Raw genomic sequence first — 17321 nt, forward strand, 5'->3', positions numbered from 1 at the left:
AAGCGTTATCTCTAGACATATTTTGATAAAATAAAATAACTATCTTTTTTTTTAATGAAAAAGGAGAAAAAAAATTATTTTAAAATATTAGAATCAAATACAAAACCAATCAAGTATTTTTAACTGCCTGATCAATGTTGAGCAAAAAAAACGCATGTAAAAATTTCTACGTTTACTCCACCATTCCCTAAATGTTTTGCTATTTTGCTCTTCCATTTATTCTCTCTTCAAAATTATGTTGAGAGCGAGAGTATTAGGTGTTCATCTACTTGTTCACCCAGTAGTAAGAAGAGAGTACAAATGAACCTCATACGGTTTTTCAATGTGTTGGTCGAGTTCACTTCTGAACCTTCAGGCCGGTATGCAACGATTTCAAATTGCAAGTCTCTTTGCTTTAAGAATTTATACACCTTAAAAAAAACCAAAACACTCACCGGCGGGTAACCCTTCTGGAACTGTCGCTGCTGGGCCTGGGCCGCGGCGGCCGTTTGCTGCTGCTGGCGGGTGCTCATTTCGTTCGAGATGGGCAGATTCCACGCTTCCTCGATCGAAGGTAGCTGCCGCCGCTTGGACGTGATGCTCGGCATAGGTGCGTGTGCCAGGTGCTGCTGCAGGAACTTGATGCGCTGGGCGAGACTCTGCGGCTTCGCACCAACGCCGTTGCTGCCGGCGATTGCGGCACCTGCTGCTGCTGTTGGTGTTGTTGGCGTTGCGACCGAAGTTGGCGTTGGCGCTGGCGGGATGCTGGAAGAGCTGGATGTGGTCGGGTTGGTGGTTCCGGTGGGAGTGGTTCCTCCTGCGGCCGCCGGTGTGCTGTTGGCGGCGGCGGCGGGGGCACTGCTGGCAGTGGTTAAGGCTGACACTACGGTCGATTGCTGTCCGTCAGAGTTTTTGGTGGCGTTGAGGTAACACGCGTACGCGTCCCGCGGCTGGTTGCAACTTTCGTACAAAATGCCCAGGTTGGTCCAGGCGGCCGAGTGCGATTTATCTAGCTGTACTGCACAGATGTACGCTTGGAGCGCATCCATAGGCTGGTTCTGCTGCTGGTAGAGTACTCTGGAATGGGGGGAGGGGAAGGTTCAAGTTAGAGAGGGATGCTTCAAGAAGGGATTGCGTCGAACTTACCCGATGGAGCACCATGTGTCCGCGTTGCCCTCGCTCTTCTCGACCGAGTTGCGGTACGCGACGAAGGCGTCGTGGACCTTGTTGATCCCGGCGAAGCACCTGCCCAGTAGGTACAGCGTCTGTCCCGAGCGCGGTTCGGCCTCGATCGACTTGTGCAGGCAGTGGATCGCGAAACGCTCCCGCTGTGACTTCTCCCCGAGCGTCTCAATGCTGTGGTACATCCATCCGAGCTGCCGGTAGATGTCTGCCTTCAGCGCCGGTGTCAGCTGTTTGTCCCCGAGTAGCTGCTCGTATGCTTCCTTGGCCGGCTTGAACTTGTTCTGGACCTCATACAGATGGGCGATGTGGAAGCGAACTGCAAGAAAAAATAAAACCAAAGAAGAAATTAGTTTCGATTGCATTGACCGCAAAAAAGCAACTTCTTTGTCTACCGGTGGTCACGTAGTCATGACCGACCCGAACCCCAAATGGAGCCATTGACACTGCCCAACACACAACACACACCCCAAGATTCGCGCTGCAATTTGAGACTCCAGTCAGTGATGAGCGGATAATAACGACTCATTTTTTACGATCGCCGGTTGGCCCAAAAAGAGTCCGCGGACACAGACGGTTCTGTTTCTTTTTTACGATCCCCCCCATCATCTTATTCGTCACGTTAGCCTCCATCTACTGACACAAAGAAAGTAAACGCACTTAAAAGCTTTGATTTAAAATCCACACCGTATATCCGAGAGTGGGGACCGTAGGGGGTCATAAAACAGCAAATCTTGATCCGGCGCAACTGAGCAACAACAGTTAATTCGCGCGTTTTACTGGACACTCTGGAGGAAAGGCACGTTGACAAAGTGACCGGTTTGCAATGGACCCCGAAGGAGGTGATGTGGTAAGGGTGACAAATTGACCTGCCCCGCGGTCGTGATTAACGCCGCAGGTCTTGCAGTTGACGATAGTTTTGGAATGTGGAGAATTAAGTGGTGGGTGTGAAGCGAGTTCTTTGTATGGTTGAAGCAATAAGAATGTCTCAAAAGGAAATAGAAATGCATCTATTGGCATATAAAACTTGAAAAAAAATCACTCAATTTAAGAATTGCGATCAACGCTCTTCGACTATCTTTTTTACTAGGGTTAGTGAATTTTCACAATGTTTCAGACAGCGTGAAATTTTAAAATTTACTTGAAATCCCTCGAAATTTGCCAATTTTCTTAATTTTGAACAATGATTGCATCCACAAAACAGTTTTATGTAAACTAAAATAGTTTCCAATTGAATTGAGTGTAATAAACTATTTTATCACTTGAAGATATTTATGAAAAGAATGAAACGGATAACAAACATTAAATAAAATTGTAATTGTATAATTTACTAACAATTGAACGCTAACCTAAGTACAAAAAATAAGAATCATTCAAATCAGATAAAAATGGAATCATCAAATTGTCACAAAATGCGAAGAGAATGATTATCACAGTATTTAATTGAAGTAAGCTGTTAGAAAGATCTCAAAATCCCATTTGATGAGACTAATGTAAAAACTATAAATCGTTATTTGTTTATTTGCATAATATTTTATCAGCTTTTCTTTTAAAACTCACTTATATAAATCATGTTTTCATACCATGTTAAACCAAATTTGACTGTTATGTTTCTGCAAAAGTCAGCAAAACATGATTTTTTAAATATTTTATTTATAACATTTTGTTCGTTGTTTTTAATTAAATTTTCGATGAAGGACATCAAGACATGTGAGAATATTTTATAAAGCTTTCAAAGTCTTTTAAATGTTGATTTATCAGGAAAAATATTGTTTTTATTTTTAATTCAGTAAACTTTAAAAGATATAAAATACATTTGTCTTTAATAATACGTAATCTTTGACATACTTTATCTGTAACGTGCATAAATGTAATGCATAAAATCATTCAAAATATGTTCAGTAATGATATTTTTTAAAAAGGTCCTATAAACATATGAAACACAATAGTTTATAGGACCTTTAAAAAAACTCTAGATATTTTCAACGAATCAATTTTTAAATCACTTTTGATTAGAGAGTGACGAGCGGGAATTCCCGGGAAAAATTTCCCGGGAAATCGGCAATTTTTTGACCTCTCGATTCCCGGGAAATTTGGTCGAGACTCCCGGGAAATTTTATACTTATAAATATCGAACCAAAATTAATAAACTAATCAGAAAAACATTTGAAAAATTCGAAATTATTTAGAACATTGGATGTTCAATGTTCGATTTCCAAAATTGAATTGATCAATGCTACTCTAATCTTCTTATTCTAAAAGTGTGAATTTTAACTTTTCAAAAATTCCAATAGCTTTAATTGAGTGTAACCAAAAAATGTGGAAATATTTTTTATTTCTAAGAGGAAAAAGTCTTTTCAAGATAAGTTTAATTTCCATATTCCCTCTCGAGCATAGCATAACTAACTAATTCTAAGTAAGTCAATTTCGCTTTATCGAGTCATTTTGTGTTTTGCATATTAAATTATATTTAAAGAATAAAAATCAGGCATTTTTTTGTAAGCGGACACTAAGTCCGCGAATTGTGAACATTTACAGTTGACCTTAAGAAGGAAAAAATCAACTTAAAGTTTTTGTTTTGAGTCGTTATTTATCATATTGCAGAATGCCATATTGCATAAATGGATAATTATATATTATTTTTTTACTTTCAAAAAATCTAATAACAAGTTCAACAAAAAGTTTGTGCAACTTTGGAAAAATCAATCAGTGCGAATAAAGATTCGTAAACATTTTAAACTGCAATTCGAGTCCCAAAAAGGCTCGAGAAACGATTTTGTATTTGTAGATTGTGGGAACACTATTGGCTAGTTAAAAAAATTCCCGGGTCCCGGGAATTCCCGGGAAATGGCAAAACTCAACTCTCGATTCCCGGGAAATTGAAAATCTCGAGAATCGTCACCCTCTACTTTTGATACATGAACATTGTATTTCTCATATCTAGTTTTTTTTTAAATAGATATGAATCGATTTTGACAAACCAAAACCGTTTTTTTTTTGTGACAGTTAAAGGATTTTTGAGTGTTTAGGTACACAGTGAAAAAAATAGGGTAATTTTGACTGTGAAAGCGAACATGTCATGTCAGAGAAAACGTGTAATTTCACCTCTAAAATTGTGTAAATTCACAATTATTCCAGTGTTTTACCACTTTTCCAATTCAATTTGAGGTGCATTCTATAGAAGAATAGAAACAAAAGAAATGACGAAATTTGTTTTTAAAATGATCATTATTATTAATCCTGCAACAAATTTTCAGTAAATATTTGTTCATTTTGACAGAAGCATTATTTTCCATGTTTACATTTCCCATATGCAATAACAGCAAGCTGAGATAAACATAAGGCAAATTTGTCTCACCCATAAGGTTACGTGCCAGGATTTTGCAATAAAGTGCGATTTTATCGATCTTTTAAGAACAAATTACTAACATTTTGTGGTTTTTCTGATAGATCTCATGCTGTACAAAAAGACTGTGCAGTTTACCGATCTATCTCTAACCATTTAAAAAAAAAAATCGTTTTAAAAAATCAATGAATCAATGGACAGCTCCAAAATTTGTAAGGAAAATCTACAAACGCATCTTGATTTTTTTAATACATGGACTAACTAAGTTTCATTGCAATTAAATGTAATGAAAAATATGGTCGCCATAAAAGTTAGTCTGGAAGCGGAAACAGAATCCTCTTCTTTAACATTCCAACGCCCAAGGCTCCAAAAAAGTTGGAACGGTAACTTCAACTCGCTGGTTCTCGGGCATAACTCAACTAATCAAGATGATTCTTCTTTCCAGTGATTTGTTAGGATGTCTAGATGATTCTAGAATTTTGCAGAACTTAATTTGATCAAATCTGTAATTTTTGCGATTAAAAACATCGCTCCAACTTTTTTTTTCGCATGTAAAAAAAAAATCGCCAAAAATTCCGCAGAGGCAGTCGTTTTTAAAAAAGGTGGAACGATGTTTTCGGTCGCAGAAATTACAAATTTGTTCAAATCAAGTTCTGCAAAATTTTAGGATCATCTAGACATTCTTACAAATCACTGGAAACAAGAATCGTCTCGATTGGTTGAGTAATTCCCGAGAATCAGCGAGTTGAAGTTACCGTTCCACCTTTTTTGGGAGGCTTGGGCGTCCGTGTAAGTTGGACATGCGTTGGGCGTTCCAGTGTTAAAGGGTATTTTCATTTAATTTTTATTATTGAAAATATTGATCAACAAAAAGACCAAATTATGAGGAGCGTTGCCAAATTATCCTTTTCTTGAACGTGTGAAGTGTTGTTAACTTCACTCAACTCCAGCATGCTAAATGACCTTTTTCTAACAAGTCTAGTACTAAAAACAAATCAGTATTATCACCAGTTGATCAACCATTTTGAAAATATCTCCTAACCACATGTTCAACACACCACAGCCAGCATCGTTCTACTCACTTCTCGACGATTCAGCTTTACAAAATATCAACAAACACGCACTGTAGACCTGAACTTGGCAGTCTCAACGAAAGGAAGAGAAGCAAAAAAACTTGATCCTACCCGACCCAAGTCGTCGGCAGCACTACCGCAGCAAGCCCAACAAAACCTATCGCAACAATTCTCGTAGCATCCTTCGGCTGCTGATCCTGGTTGTTGCTCGAGCAGGCAAGGACCTCTTTTCCCCTCTGCCGGTAATAAGCCAAAGAAGATTAATTTTTATTGCGGCAGGAAGAAGATCGCTTTTCTGTCTCACTCTTGCCTGCCTTCGGCAGCGGACAGGCCAAATCTGGTCACCCTCTGGGACTACATTTTTCGGGACGGAGGTAGAATCTTATTCCATCAATCTCCATTTCCAACATCGATCAAACCTCGTACCAGGTATCGCAGCAGGACCCTCGTCGTCGTTTCTTGCGCTTGATTGGCAGTCAATTGCGTTTTTTCCCTAGGAGAGTAAGGTACGATTGCCCCGCAATAATCTTGCTCGTCTAAATCCCTCGAAAAAGAAGGGAACTTTCTGACCTGCGATCCTCCCTCATCGCAAGACAAATTTTGCATTTTACTACCCTCTGGAAGGTAAACACGCACGCACATTTCGGAGGGTAGACGACGAACCCTCGGGGTCAGGTAAAATGTGCACAGTTTTAACGCTTAGAACGCGTTCTTAATCGAATCATTTGAGGAATGCATCGAAACTCGTAACCCCGAGTTAGCATCATTAATCTAGCTTTCGAAACGACCCACCGAACCACCTGTCGATGAAGGCATCCTCCCCGCAGGCTCACTGAAAGGTAATTTATCACCAGATCTTCTAGGCTCAAAAAAAAAGAAGTTGAAATCATCCCCCTTTTGCTAGAAAGTCATCGCATTCAATACCAACCAAAACGCGTCATGAAAAGCTTGAATAATGACACAACAGCTGTTCACAAGTGGGCCCCTCTCTCGTTTTCGTTTTCTGGAGTTCTTTTCAAAATTTAATTTGGCCAGTGCAGCAGCATCCCTTCTTGCTTAAACAGTCGGACAAGGGAGGAAGCTCTACTACGGCTAATTTGAGACAGATGACTGCCCGTCGACAAGTGAAACATGTCGTCCTCCACGTGCAGCTGATGTGTGTTTTTTGAAAGTTGAATGAAAACTGCTGCACCAGCCAGAAGAAGCTGCAGGTTAATGAAGAAATTGCTGGGGCTGGTTACGGTACATTTCGGGGTTGTTTTGTGCTTTGCAAAACTGTTTTTAATAATTGTTGGCGTGCACATTTCCGAGTGCACGACATTTTCCTGTTCTTTAATTGGATGAAATTACGAAGTGTCGAAAATGTGCAGAAAACACCAGCTGTCATGATGTGTCATGATTTACTCAATGAATATGATTTCGAATCGGAAAACGGAATGTATTTTCGGATTCTCTGGACAATTTTCTACTAGAAGAAGGTAAAATTAGTTTGTAAATAAACAATAATATGTGTTTTTGAAACATTACTCCAAATTTATAGGCATTTTCAGTAGTACAAATTTGATTTATGCTTCGAATTCAGTAACAAATGAAATATAAATCGATAATAATATAAACAAAACTAGTTTCAACGAATCTAAAGCAAAAATTTTACTTTTTATCAATTTTAACTTAAATTTATATGTAATTTGTTAAAAAGTTTATAAACTTAGTTAACTAATTATAAACATTGATTATTTTTTTCCTTAAAAAATATATCAGCAACTTTAGTGATGGTACATTTGACGTAAACATAAAAATTGAACACATTGAATTTGATGTTAACAAGAAAAACTAGTCGATACACAGAAAAAAAAGGTTGAATTTTGGAATGTTGAAAATTTGGTAGCTTGAATATTACCTCTTTTTTTCATTAATATTACATTAAAAATGTGTAAAAATGTGAACCTGATGAATATTCATCAAAAACTGATGAAATATCATATTTTTTGGGATAAAATTAATCATTTTTTTTGCCACAAAATCTGTCACCATTTCCTGATGAATATTACCATCAATTTTTTTTCTGTGTAGTCATAGTCACCCCGGAATTCAAAATATGAATTTTAAAGATAACTATTTTTTTAAACACAATTGAAAAGACTTTTTTCAAAAATAGTGCGTGGACATTGTGTGGCCTATCACAGTAATTGTTTAAAAAATAATAATCATGAGAAAAACCTTACCAGTTGGAAAATATTCCAAAAACAAATTGAAATCCTACCAATGTTACCCCGTTTTACGGTACTCATAACTTTTAATAGGGTTGTCAGATCTTTTGGACTCGTTAAAAATGTCTTTTGATTATGCATCCAAGGATGGGTCGCATGATTGATCCGGACACCATTTTTATCAAAATAGCTGAGATCCGGTTTCAAAAAATAGTATTATTGAAGCTTAAGTACTTATAACTTTTGTTAGGGTTGTCAGATTTTAGATATTTTTGATAGATGATAGTATGACGTATGATAGATTCGGATATCATTTTTAGCTAAATTTGTGGGATTCGGCTTCTAAAAAGTACTAAAATATTACTTAAGTGCTCAAATTTTGTAATAGGGTTATCAGATCTTCGATGTGCTATGCTCATTTAAAAGGTCTTTCAATTATCCAACTAATGAGGGGTCTCGCAAAATCTCCAAAAAGTGTACAAATAACACTTAAATGCTCATCACATTTGAAAGGGTTATCCGATTTTCAATGTTTTAGGCTCATTTTAAAGATCTTTCAATTATCCAACATGGTTTCATGATGGAACCGGACAAAAAAAAATCAAAATATCTGTGATTCGATCTCTAAAGAGCATTAAAATATTAATTAAAAGCTTGTAACTTTTGATAGGGTTGTCAGATCTTCAATGATTTGGACTCATTTGAAAAGCATTTTTAATTTATATTTTCTTTAAAAAACCCTTTTTACAATCTTCCGAGCTTTAGTAAAATTCGATTTTTAGCCAAGGGTCTTGTTGAATCCCAAGACAGAACAAATCAGACCGAAACGGTCCAAATCTATTCAGCCAGTCCGAAATTGATTGAGTGCTTTTTTTTCAGTGCACAGACTCCCAAACATACACACATTTGCTCAGAATTTGATTCCGAGTCGATATGTTTACGTGAAGGTGGGTCTAGAAGGGCGATTAGACACTTTTAGAGTGATTTTACAGCCTTTCTTGAGTAATTTTTTTTTAATTTCAAGCGATTGGATTAATTTTAAATCTAACCTGTTGATTGCAAATAGTCAAAAACACCACACAAAAATTAAAATTATAAAATTACAAAACTTAATTTTCAAAGAACATAAAAAAACGACAAAAATAAAAATCAAACACACTAAAAAAGCCATTTTCATCAGTCATGACTCCAATGTTCCATCACTGCTCGACTTCCTAAAGTTACTATAGTACAACCGGAAAACCACAACTTATACTGATACAATACTCACTCTCGAGCTTGCCGAAGGTGCACGGCGATGCGTCGTTCTGGGCAAGCTGCAGGTGCTTCTGCGATTGCTCGTAATCTCCGTTCACTTTGAGCATAAGCCCGAGCCGCAGGTGGACCTCATTGGCACGCGTAAAGTCCGGACAGACGTACAGCAACTGCTGGAAGGATTTGATCGACCTGCAAAGGGGAAAGAGAGAGAGAATCTTTTATGAAAGGTGGTGCGTCTTCGCTAAGAATAGGGGAACTCAGTCTAGTTTGGCAGTTCTTAGCCTCACAGTAAAACAAAAATCATAGTTATATTACATTTGGGAAAAGTACATCTTTTATGTCACAAAAATTGTGTAAGTTTACCTCTGAAAATAAGTATTTTACCACTTTTCTGGTGTAATGTCAAAATTGAGGTAAAATTACATCATAGTAGTGGTAATATTCAACCTTCCAAATTTACACAATTTTTTACTGTGCTTTTAAAACGAGTTTGACTATTTTCAACAGTTTTAAAAACTTAAATGAAAGCAAAAATTTAGTTCAAAAATAAATTCAAAAATAACAACATCTCCTTAAACAAAATTGCGCGCATCGCGTCGTGTAAATTGAGTTTAAAACAAATGAATGCAACGAAAGTGCGGTTATTTCGGACGGAACACCACAACCCGGGTGGGACAGGTTGCACCCGGTGCATTTTTTTTTTGTTCAGCGTGTTATGTCTGCCTGAACTGGACTGGACATGCAGGCGGCTTTGTAATGGAGCCCGGCACGAGCTCTCGTCAGCTGGACGGACATCACCTTGCGGTTTCTTGCTCGCAAAAATTAAAGTTTCTCGTTGGTACGTATGAAAAAGGGTGACGCAAAAGGTAAACGACATCATTCATCATATTTTTTTATGTTGGTATGAGTTTCAAGAGCAACAGTTGCAAATCGTTTAGCTTTTATGGCTACTGGAGGGGGTCTTTGGACATTCCTAATTGGAGATAATGGTTACACAAACTATAATAACAATTCCTGCAAGTTTATTTTGATTATTCAAATAACAAGAAATAATTACAATAATTTTAAAACACCTCCAGGACACCCAAGCGAGATACAATCTCCAATTTGCATAAATTCAGACAAAAAAAAATAACCCCCTGCCACGAACAGCTCCCCTGAATGTATGCAACCTGCCATGCCGTACAATGGAGAACATCTGTCAGCGGCAGTGCACTGTTTTCGTGTGCAGCTCGTTCATCCTCGCGATTAAATCCCTTCCGCGCACGTGAAAAAAACACAGGACGAAGCATCCCCTCGTATCAAGCTGCACCTTCACCTGCTCTATGGGGTGAGGAAAACTCTTCTCTGTTTTGTTTTTAAAGTGAGCTCTTTGCAGCGAACGCCGAATCAACGATGCGTCGAGTTCAATTGTTCTGCCACTCGACGAACAAATGACTCGTGGATGATAAATGAGGGCAATAACGTTCCCTTTCACGCGGCAGGATGACAGAGGGTTTGGCAGAGTGACTTTGGGGGAAAGGGATACTTGTTTCGTGAGTTGAATGAACTCAATGGAATTTATCGAGTTTACACCTCATTCTCATTCTAATCACATTATCATCGCATTCTCATCTCATTCGAAATCATATTCTCATCTCATTCTCATCTCATTCTCATCTCATTCTCATTTCATTCTCATCTCATTCTCATCTCATTCTCATCTCATTCTCATCTCTTTCTCATCTCATTCTCATCTCATTCTCATCTCATTCTCATCTCATTCTCATCTCATTCTCATCTCATTCTCATCTCATTCTCATCTCATTCTCATCTCATTCTCATCTCATTCTCATCTCATTCTCATCTCATTCTCATCTCATTCTCATCTCATTCTCATCTCATTCTCATCTCATTCTCATCTCATTCTCATCTCATTCTCATCTCATTCTCATCTCATTCTCATCTCATTCTCATCTCATTCTCATCTCATTCTCATCTCATTCTCATCTCATTCTCATCTCATTCTCATCTCATTCTCATCTCATTCTCATCTCATTCTCATCTCATTCTCATCTCATTCTCATCTCATTCTCATCTCATTCTCATCTCATTCTCATCTCATTCTCATCTCATTCTCATCTCATTCTCATCTCATTCTCATCTCATTCTCATCTCATTCTCATCTCATTCTCATCTCATTCTCATCTCATTCTCATCTCATTCTCATCTCATTCTCATCTCATTCTCATCTCATTCTCATCTCATTCTCATCTCATTCTCATCTCATTCTCGTCTCATTCTCATTTCATTCTCATCTCATTCTCATCTCATTCTAAATCTCTTTTCCATCTTGTTTTCGCCTAGTTTTTACCTCATTTGAGAATGAAATGAGTTTCACTCGCATCTCATTTTCATCTCATTCGAAATCACATTAGAAATCTCTTACGAAATCTTTTTCGAAATTTCAATCGAAATTTCATTCAAAATCTTATTCGACATCTCATTCGAAATCTAATTTTCGTCCTTTTTTATTCTCATTACATTTTTCAGGTTGACACACATTTTGGTTAAGGGGTGGTTACATACATGTAGAAAATCACAAAATTTCATATTACAGAAAATTTATTGAACCCACTAAAATGATGATTTTCAATCACTCCTGAAACTGTCATGAAGATATTACATGATTAAACTGAGTTAGAGACGATTTTCAGCTCAACATTTTGCCGTGCGCAAGGCGGACTGTCAAACTTTCTGAGCGTTTTTCTCGAAACACTGAGCTGATTTACGGGTGCCACGATATCTCGAGATGGGTTGGACCAAATTGGCTGAAATTTGGAGTGAAGACTCTCAAGAACTATCCCGTGTGCATGACGAAGCCCGATTTTGAAATATCACTTTTAAAAAAAAAATGCAAAAAGCAAAAACTTATATAAATATAATTTATATATTATATATTTAATACCGTCAGTGGGGGTGACTATGGGTCAAAAAACGATACACCTCACGTAATTTCTTAATAACAAAAATAATTTAAATAAAATCGAAAATCTTTGAACGTAGATTTGTTCTTAGATAGTTTACTAACATTTTCCCAAAACATGGTGGATTTTGATGAACACTACCTTAAATGCCAACAGTTTGAAAATTGACCCAATCTCACCCCTAAGAGGGGGTGACATTGGGTCAAATGAAACTAAAATGATGCTCAAATACAACGATGTGGTAAGAACAAGTCATCCAACAGTGTTTCTTGTTCGAGGGAATCGTATTGACATGCTACAATGTTTGAAGTGGAGATTTTCAAACATTTGGGTAGTTTTCGAGCAATCCCAACAAAAATATTAGAAAAATGATTTTTCGAGAGGTCATTTTTGGCCAAAAACGTACCTCAACTTTAGACAGCTGCAAAAATAACAGGATTTGTTCTAGGAACGAGATTTTTTCAGCGAAGTCATCTTAAGATGTCTCCTGCACAACTCTTTTAACAGATTTCAGTTTCATTGAGAAGAATCTGAGAAATGGTAAAATCCGTAAAAAATCACTTTGACCCAATCTCACCCCCCAAACCCAATGTCACCCCCACTGACGGTATATATTATATATTTTTATAATTTATATAAAAAACATAAAAATATTTTTATCTTTTTTTTAAATAAGTTTTTTGAAAATCGGCCTTCGTCATGCACACAGGACCGGTTCAAAGAGTCTTCACCAAAATTTTGAGCCGATTTGGTCAAGGCAGTGTTGAGATATCGTGGCACCCGTTTTTATAAACTGCTAACTTCAAATAGCTATATCTCGGCAATGATACAACCAAATGTCTTCAAAATTGATTTGATAATAGATGAAAATGTATATTTTAATTCCCTGAAAACAGATTTTAAATAAAATTAAGTTTGTGCTCACACCAGCCTCTGACTTTTCTGTCGATTTACATGTGTGTAACCCCTTAAGTTAACAATAATTCAATTGGCAACAAAATTACATTTTCGATTTCGTTTTTTTCATTTTTATTGTACGTTGTAAACGTTTTTTTTTTCAAATTTGGTCTGTTATCTCATTTTTAAATAAGTTTATTGCATTTACTACATTGTCTTATCCTCAAATTTGTTTCATCTCATTCTTTGTTCTGTTACATATCATTTTCCTTCCTTTTTGAAATTTAGCAATCAAATTTTTTTGTCTCTTTTGTCTTTAATTTTGCCTACCATTCTATTATTTCTCACTTTAATATATTTTCTTTTTTTTCTGTTTTGTATGTTAATTTATTTTTTCTTTTGTAGGTATTTTTCTCATTTATATTTTTTCCTCTTGTATTTGTTTTGAGAATTTAGTTTGTATTTGTTTTCTTTTTTATTTTTTCTTATGTATATTTTGTCTTTTAAACTTTATTTGGTCTTTCATTCGTATTCGTATTCGGCTCGGTTCTCATTTTCTCTCCATTGTTTTTGTATGCTTTTAGGTATTTGTGTACTCTTTTTAAAGTTTTTTTTTTCTCTTATTTTTTTATTCTTTGTATTTTAGAATCTTCTGGATTTTTTATCTTTAACATTATCTTCGGTTTAATTTTTAGTTGTTTTTTTTTTCAAGTTTTGTATTTTAATTCTTTTTTTCGTATCGTTGGTTAAAAACTTTTTAAAGTATTTTTTCTCCTTAATCATATTTTCCATGATCGTTGTTTTATTCTCTTTGTATTTTTCCCAAATTTGGCGCACAAAAGTCCAAAAAATTCACTTTCATTCACCTTCTCGCCGACCATCTGTGGTGATCGATCAAACACAACCCCAAAGAGCAACTTTTGTTCTGTAGGTGTTGGTTCGTTCCTGTGAGCCTAGAGAATGCAATTACACTTTTCGCTTTTGTTTGACGGCCGACGACGCCGGGAAAAGGCAAAACTTTTTCGGGTTCAACACATGCTGGGCCCAGCAGCCTATAATTACGGGATTTTTGCCCCTCTGGAAAACCACAGCCCAGCAGTAGCCATGCTGACTTTCGATTTTTTTTTATCGCCAAGTGCAAGGAAACTCTCGTTTTCAACAAAGAGAACAAGTGTGAAACAAAAGGGAGTTGATAATTAAATTCTTGAGTTTTTTTTTTACCCGTAAGTGCGTGTTTTAACATGCACTTGAACTCTCTCTTCCTGTACACCTGAAAAGAAAGTGGTAACAGGTTAACAGCTGGACTTTCAGCAGGTCGACGACCTAAAATTAGCTACATCATTCGCTGAAATTTAAGGTATTTTCAATCGTCAAACGTTCAGGACATTTTCAACTCAATTTTTTTCCGGGAATTTTCTACATGTGGCCAAGCCTCCCATTTACCGGGTACTCCAGTACATGAAACCAACACAAGCAGAGAAGCTTACAACCACATCGTCAGAGCCTCATCTCGTGTCAAAAGCTTCAGAAGATCGTGGAAAGCCTCGGAAAAGCCCTGCTCTGGCTGTGTTTGTGAGGTTTACACACAGTTTGTTACACTATGTAATCCTGGGGGGAGGGAAGGTTTGTGGGGAGGAGAGAAAATCTCCAACCACTTCCGGGATCCAGTTCAGCGCCCTTTTAAGGGACGACGCACACACAAAAGCCAGGCAATCGGTGTCCTGTTTTTTGAACCCCCTCGTTACGGCTGTATTTGTGAGGGGTTTTCCCCCCCTTTTCCCAAACATGCGTACACTCCGGGTGTTCTTTTCGGGATTCGTACGGTATCGATTTTCCCGGAGAGATCCGGAGCATATCCCTGAGGGGGGTGAGTTGTTGTCGCGCTTGATCTGCCACAGATTGCTGCTGCTGATACATAGTGCGGGAGGCATTTTCCGATTTTCCGAAAGCGAGAGTGTGTTTGGCCGGCACTCCCCCCAGCAGAAGGAGGGGAATGGAGGAAAGTTTGCTTTATTGCGTTAGAATTTTCACTGTCAGGCACACTTTATGGCAGATTTAACGACCAGGAGAGTGCGGGCGAAAAGGTTCTATGTAGTCGTTCACCGTGTTCTGTTTACTGCCGCAGGGTTAATTGAAAGGGCTTTCATCCCTCTTAAATATCGTCGCTTTTAAGCACTTCAAGTCACGTTTGCAACATCAACCCCCCGAAACGCGACGTCTTTGGCCTCGTAAAAAGCTTACTTTATTCATAGTCAGTCTCTACCCGTCAGAGTGTGATTGGCGAGCTTTAAGCCATTTGCGCGGGAAGGCCTTTGCATCAGCAGTATGTCAGGGTCAGACCATTCATTGCAGCTGCAGCACCGACAAAGTGCATTGAGTGCACTTTTTATCTCTTTAAAATCCCACGGAGGCCTCGCCACCAGTTGGTGGAGGCAGTGGTGGATGCTGCTGATCTCATATTTCAGCAGCAGTTGATTGCAAAATCCATCTCGACAGACTCACTTTAAACTATGACGTCGGACACCGAGAGTGAGGCCGATAAAAGTGGGCCGTCAGGTGTCAGGCCGGAATGGCCGGCCTGTAAAAATGGTAATTAATTCCGCCAGATGGGGGAATCGATCGGTGCACAGCACGATGAGCTAATAATGCAATCAGCTGACAGAGGATGGTTGATTTGTAAAGCGATTAGGGAGTTGTATCAGTTTTAAATATGATCAAATCAATTCTAGAGAACTTTTTTGTGTGCATTAAAGAGGACAAGACAAACGGGAAAATTTGAAGAAAAAAAACTATATTTTACGACACTATTTTACGATTTATAAGGTATAATTTTCGAAACAATCGGTATTAACCGGTAAATATGGGTAAAATAGCAAAAATGTATGGGGGAAACATCAATTCAGGATTTTGCCGTCAGGTTGCGATGTTTTCGCCCAAATATGTCCATGTGTGGGATTCTTGAAACAATATTTGCCGAGATATCGTCAATCGGAAAATTAAGGCTAATTGGAAAATTTGTTGCCAACTTCAATGTTCATTTTTGCAATGCTCTATCTCGGCAAGTATTTTTCCGATTTTTTTAAAGCTTAAATAGGAAAATTATAGACAATTTTCTCAGATACCTACAAAAAAAAATTTAAACATTTTTCAACTTAGAATTAACACCAAATGACTATAACTTGAAAACGGTACGTAATAACGATAAAATGTATAGTAGGGGAAATATGCCCATTTTAAACACTCTAAGCCGTTCGACCAATTCTCATCACTTTTGCCATTTTCCGCTATTTCAGATGTTGAAAATCAACATTTTCAGATGTATCAACAATGAAAAGTTGCTTGCTCACTTTTGTTTGAGCTATTTATTACTTTGGAACAGTCAAAAATACTTTATGAAAGCTGTAATTCATTATCAAAGTGCTGATAGGCCGATAATAGAAATAGGCTGAGAAAGGGTATAGTTCCCCTACTTTCGATTGTGCATATTGAATTTTGCTGTTTTTTGAAAGTTTTTAGATGGGAACATACAATATTTTTCAATAATTATTTATTTTTCAAAAAATCATACCCCAAGAGACGTATGCACATCAGTGTAAAATCTCTATGATTAAACTAAAAAAAAAAAAAGAACGTTGACACTCGATTACTGCTTCTAAAACCGTTTTTATTCGAAATCAGGTAATTATTAGCATAATAGGAAGTGATCAGGAAAGTTTTTATCAAAAGTATTGCAAAATTAGTTGTTTAAATAGTTGCTAAACTTTCCTCTTATTTTGAAAAAAAAAAATCAAGAAAATATACAGTCCAGACTCGATTATCCGAAGGCCTCAGAAAAATTCCACTTCGGAAAATAAAATCACGAAAAAAAAACCCCTGAACTACGCTAAAATGATTTAGAATTTTTACATACAAGATGGCGGCCAAAATGGCAGTGATGTTAAATTAAAAAAAATACATTTTTTTTAATAGGCAATCAATCATTCAAATTTGAATAAAATGGGGTCGCAGAACTCGAATTTTATGTTAAAAACAACAAAATGAAAAAATACGAAAATCTTTTTTTTTTTTTTTTGTTCGTGATTCGATTATCCGAAGTCCCATACAACTTCGGATAATCAAAACTTCTGATTATCGAGGCTTCGGCTGTAACATGTAAACAATTTAAAGTTTGACAGAAACCTACACGGAGAGACCGTGCCCAGAAATTTTAACAATTAAAATTGTTGATTTTACTTTCGTAAATTTTAACAAAAACGTACTTGTTACTGCCAATATTCCGTTAAAATAACTAAAATTTAGTATTAATTTAATAACCTGTTTGTTGAAAATGCTAGAGGCAAAAAGCTAACAGATTTCCCGAACTCGAATGAACGTGCTCGACTGTTAGCTTTGGTTTTAGGAAAATCAAAAA

At 37.1% G+C, this 17321-nt stretch overlaps 1 protein-coding gene across 2 annotated transcripts in view; it reads right to left on the reverse strand.

The window, feature by feature from the left end:
* Window positions 1-17321, reverse strand: part of LOC120419662 (histone demethylase UTY) — a 115415-nt gene that overhangs the window by 13413 nt on the left and 84681 nt on the right. For both annotated transcript variants that reach the window (XM_039582429.2, XM_039582439.2), the window contains 3 exons: window positions 9061-9236; window positions 1126-1480; window positions 435-1056 (listed from right to left, as the gene is read on the reverse strand). In XM_039582429.2, coding sequence (XP_039438363.1) covers window positions 435-1056; window positions 1126-1480; window positions 9061-9236 — 1153 coding nt within the window. The remainder of the gene's footprint in view (window positions 1-434; window positions 1057-1125; window positions 1481-9060; window positions 9237-17321) is intronic.

This window comes from Culex pipiens, chromosome 2, assembly GCF_016801865.2.
Source record: "Culex pipiens pallens isolate TS chromosome 2, TS_CPP_V2, whole genome shotgun sequence".
Lineage (NCBI taxonomy): Eukaryota > Metazoa > Arthropoda > Insecta > Diptera > Culicidae > Culex > Culex pipiens.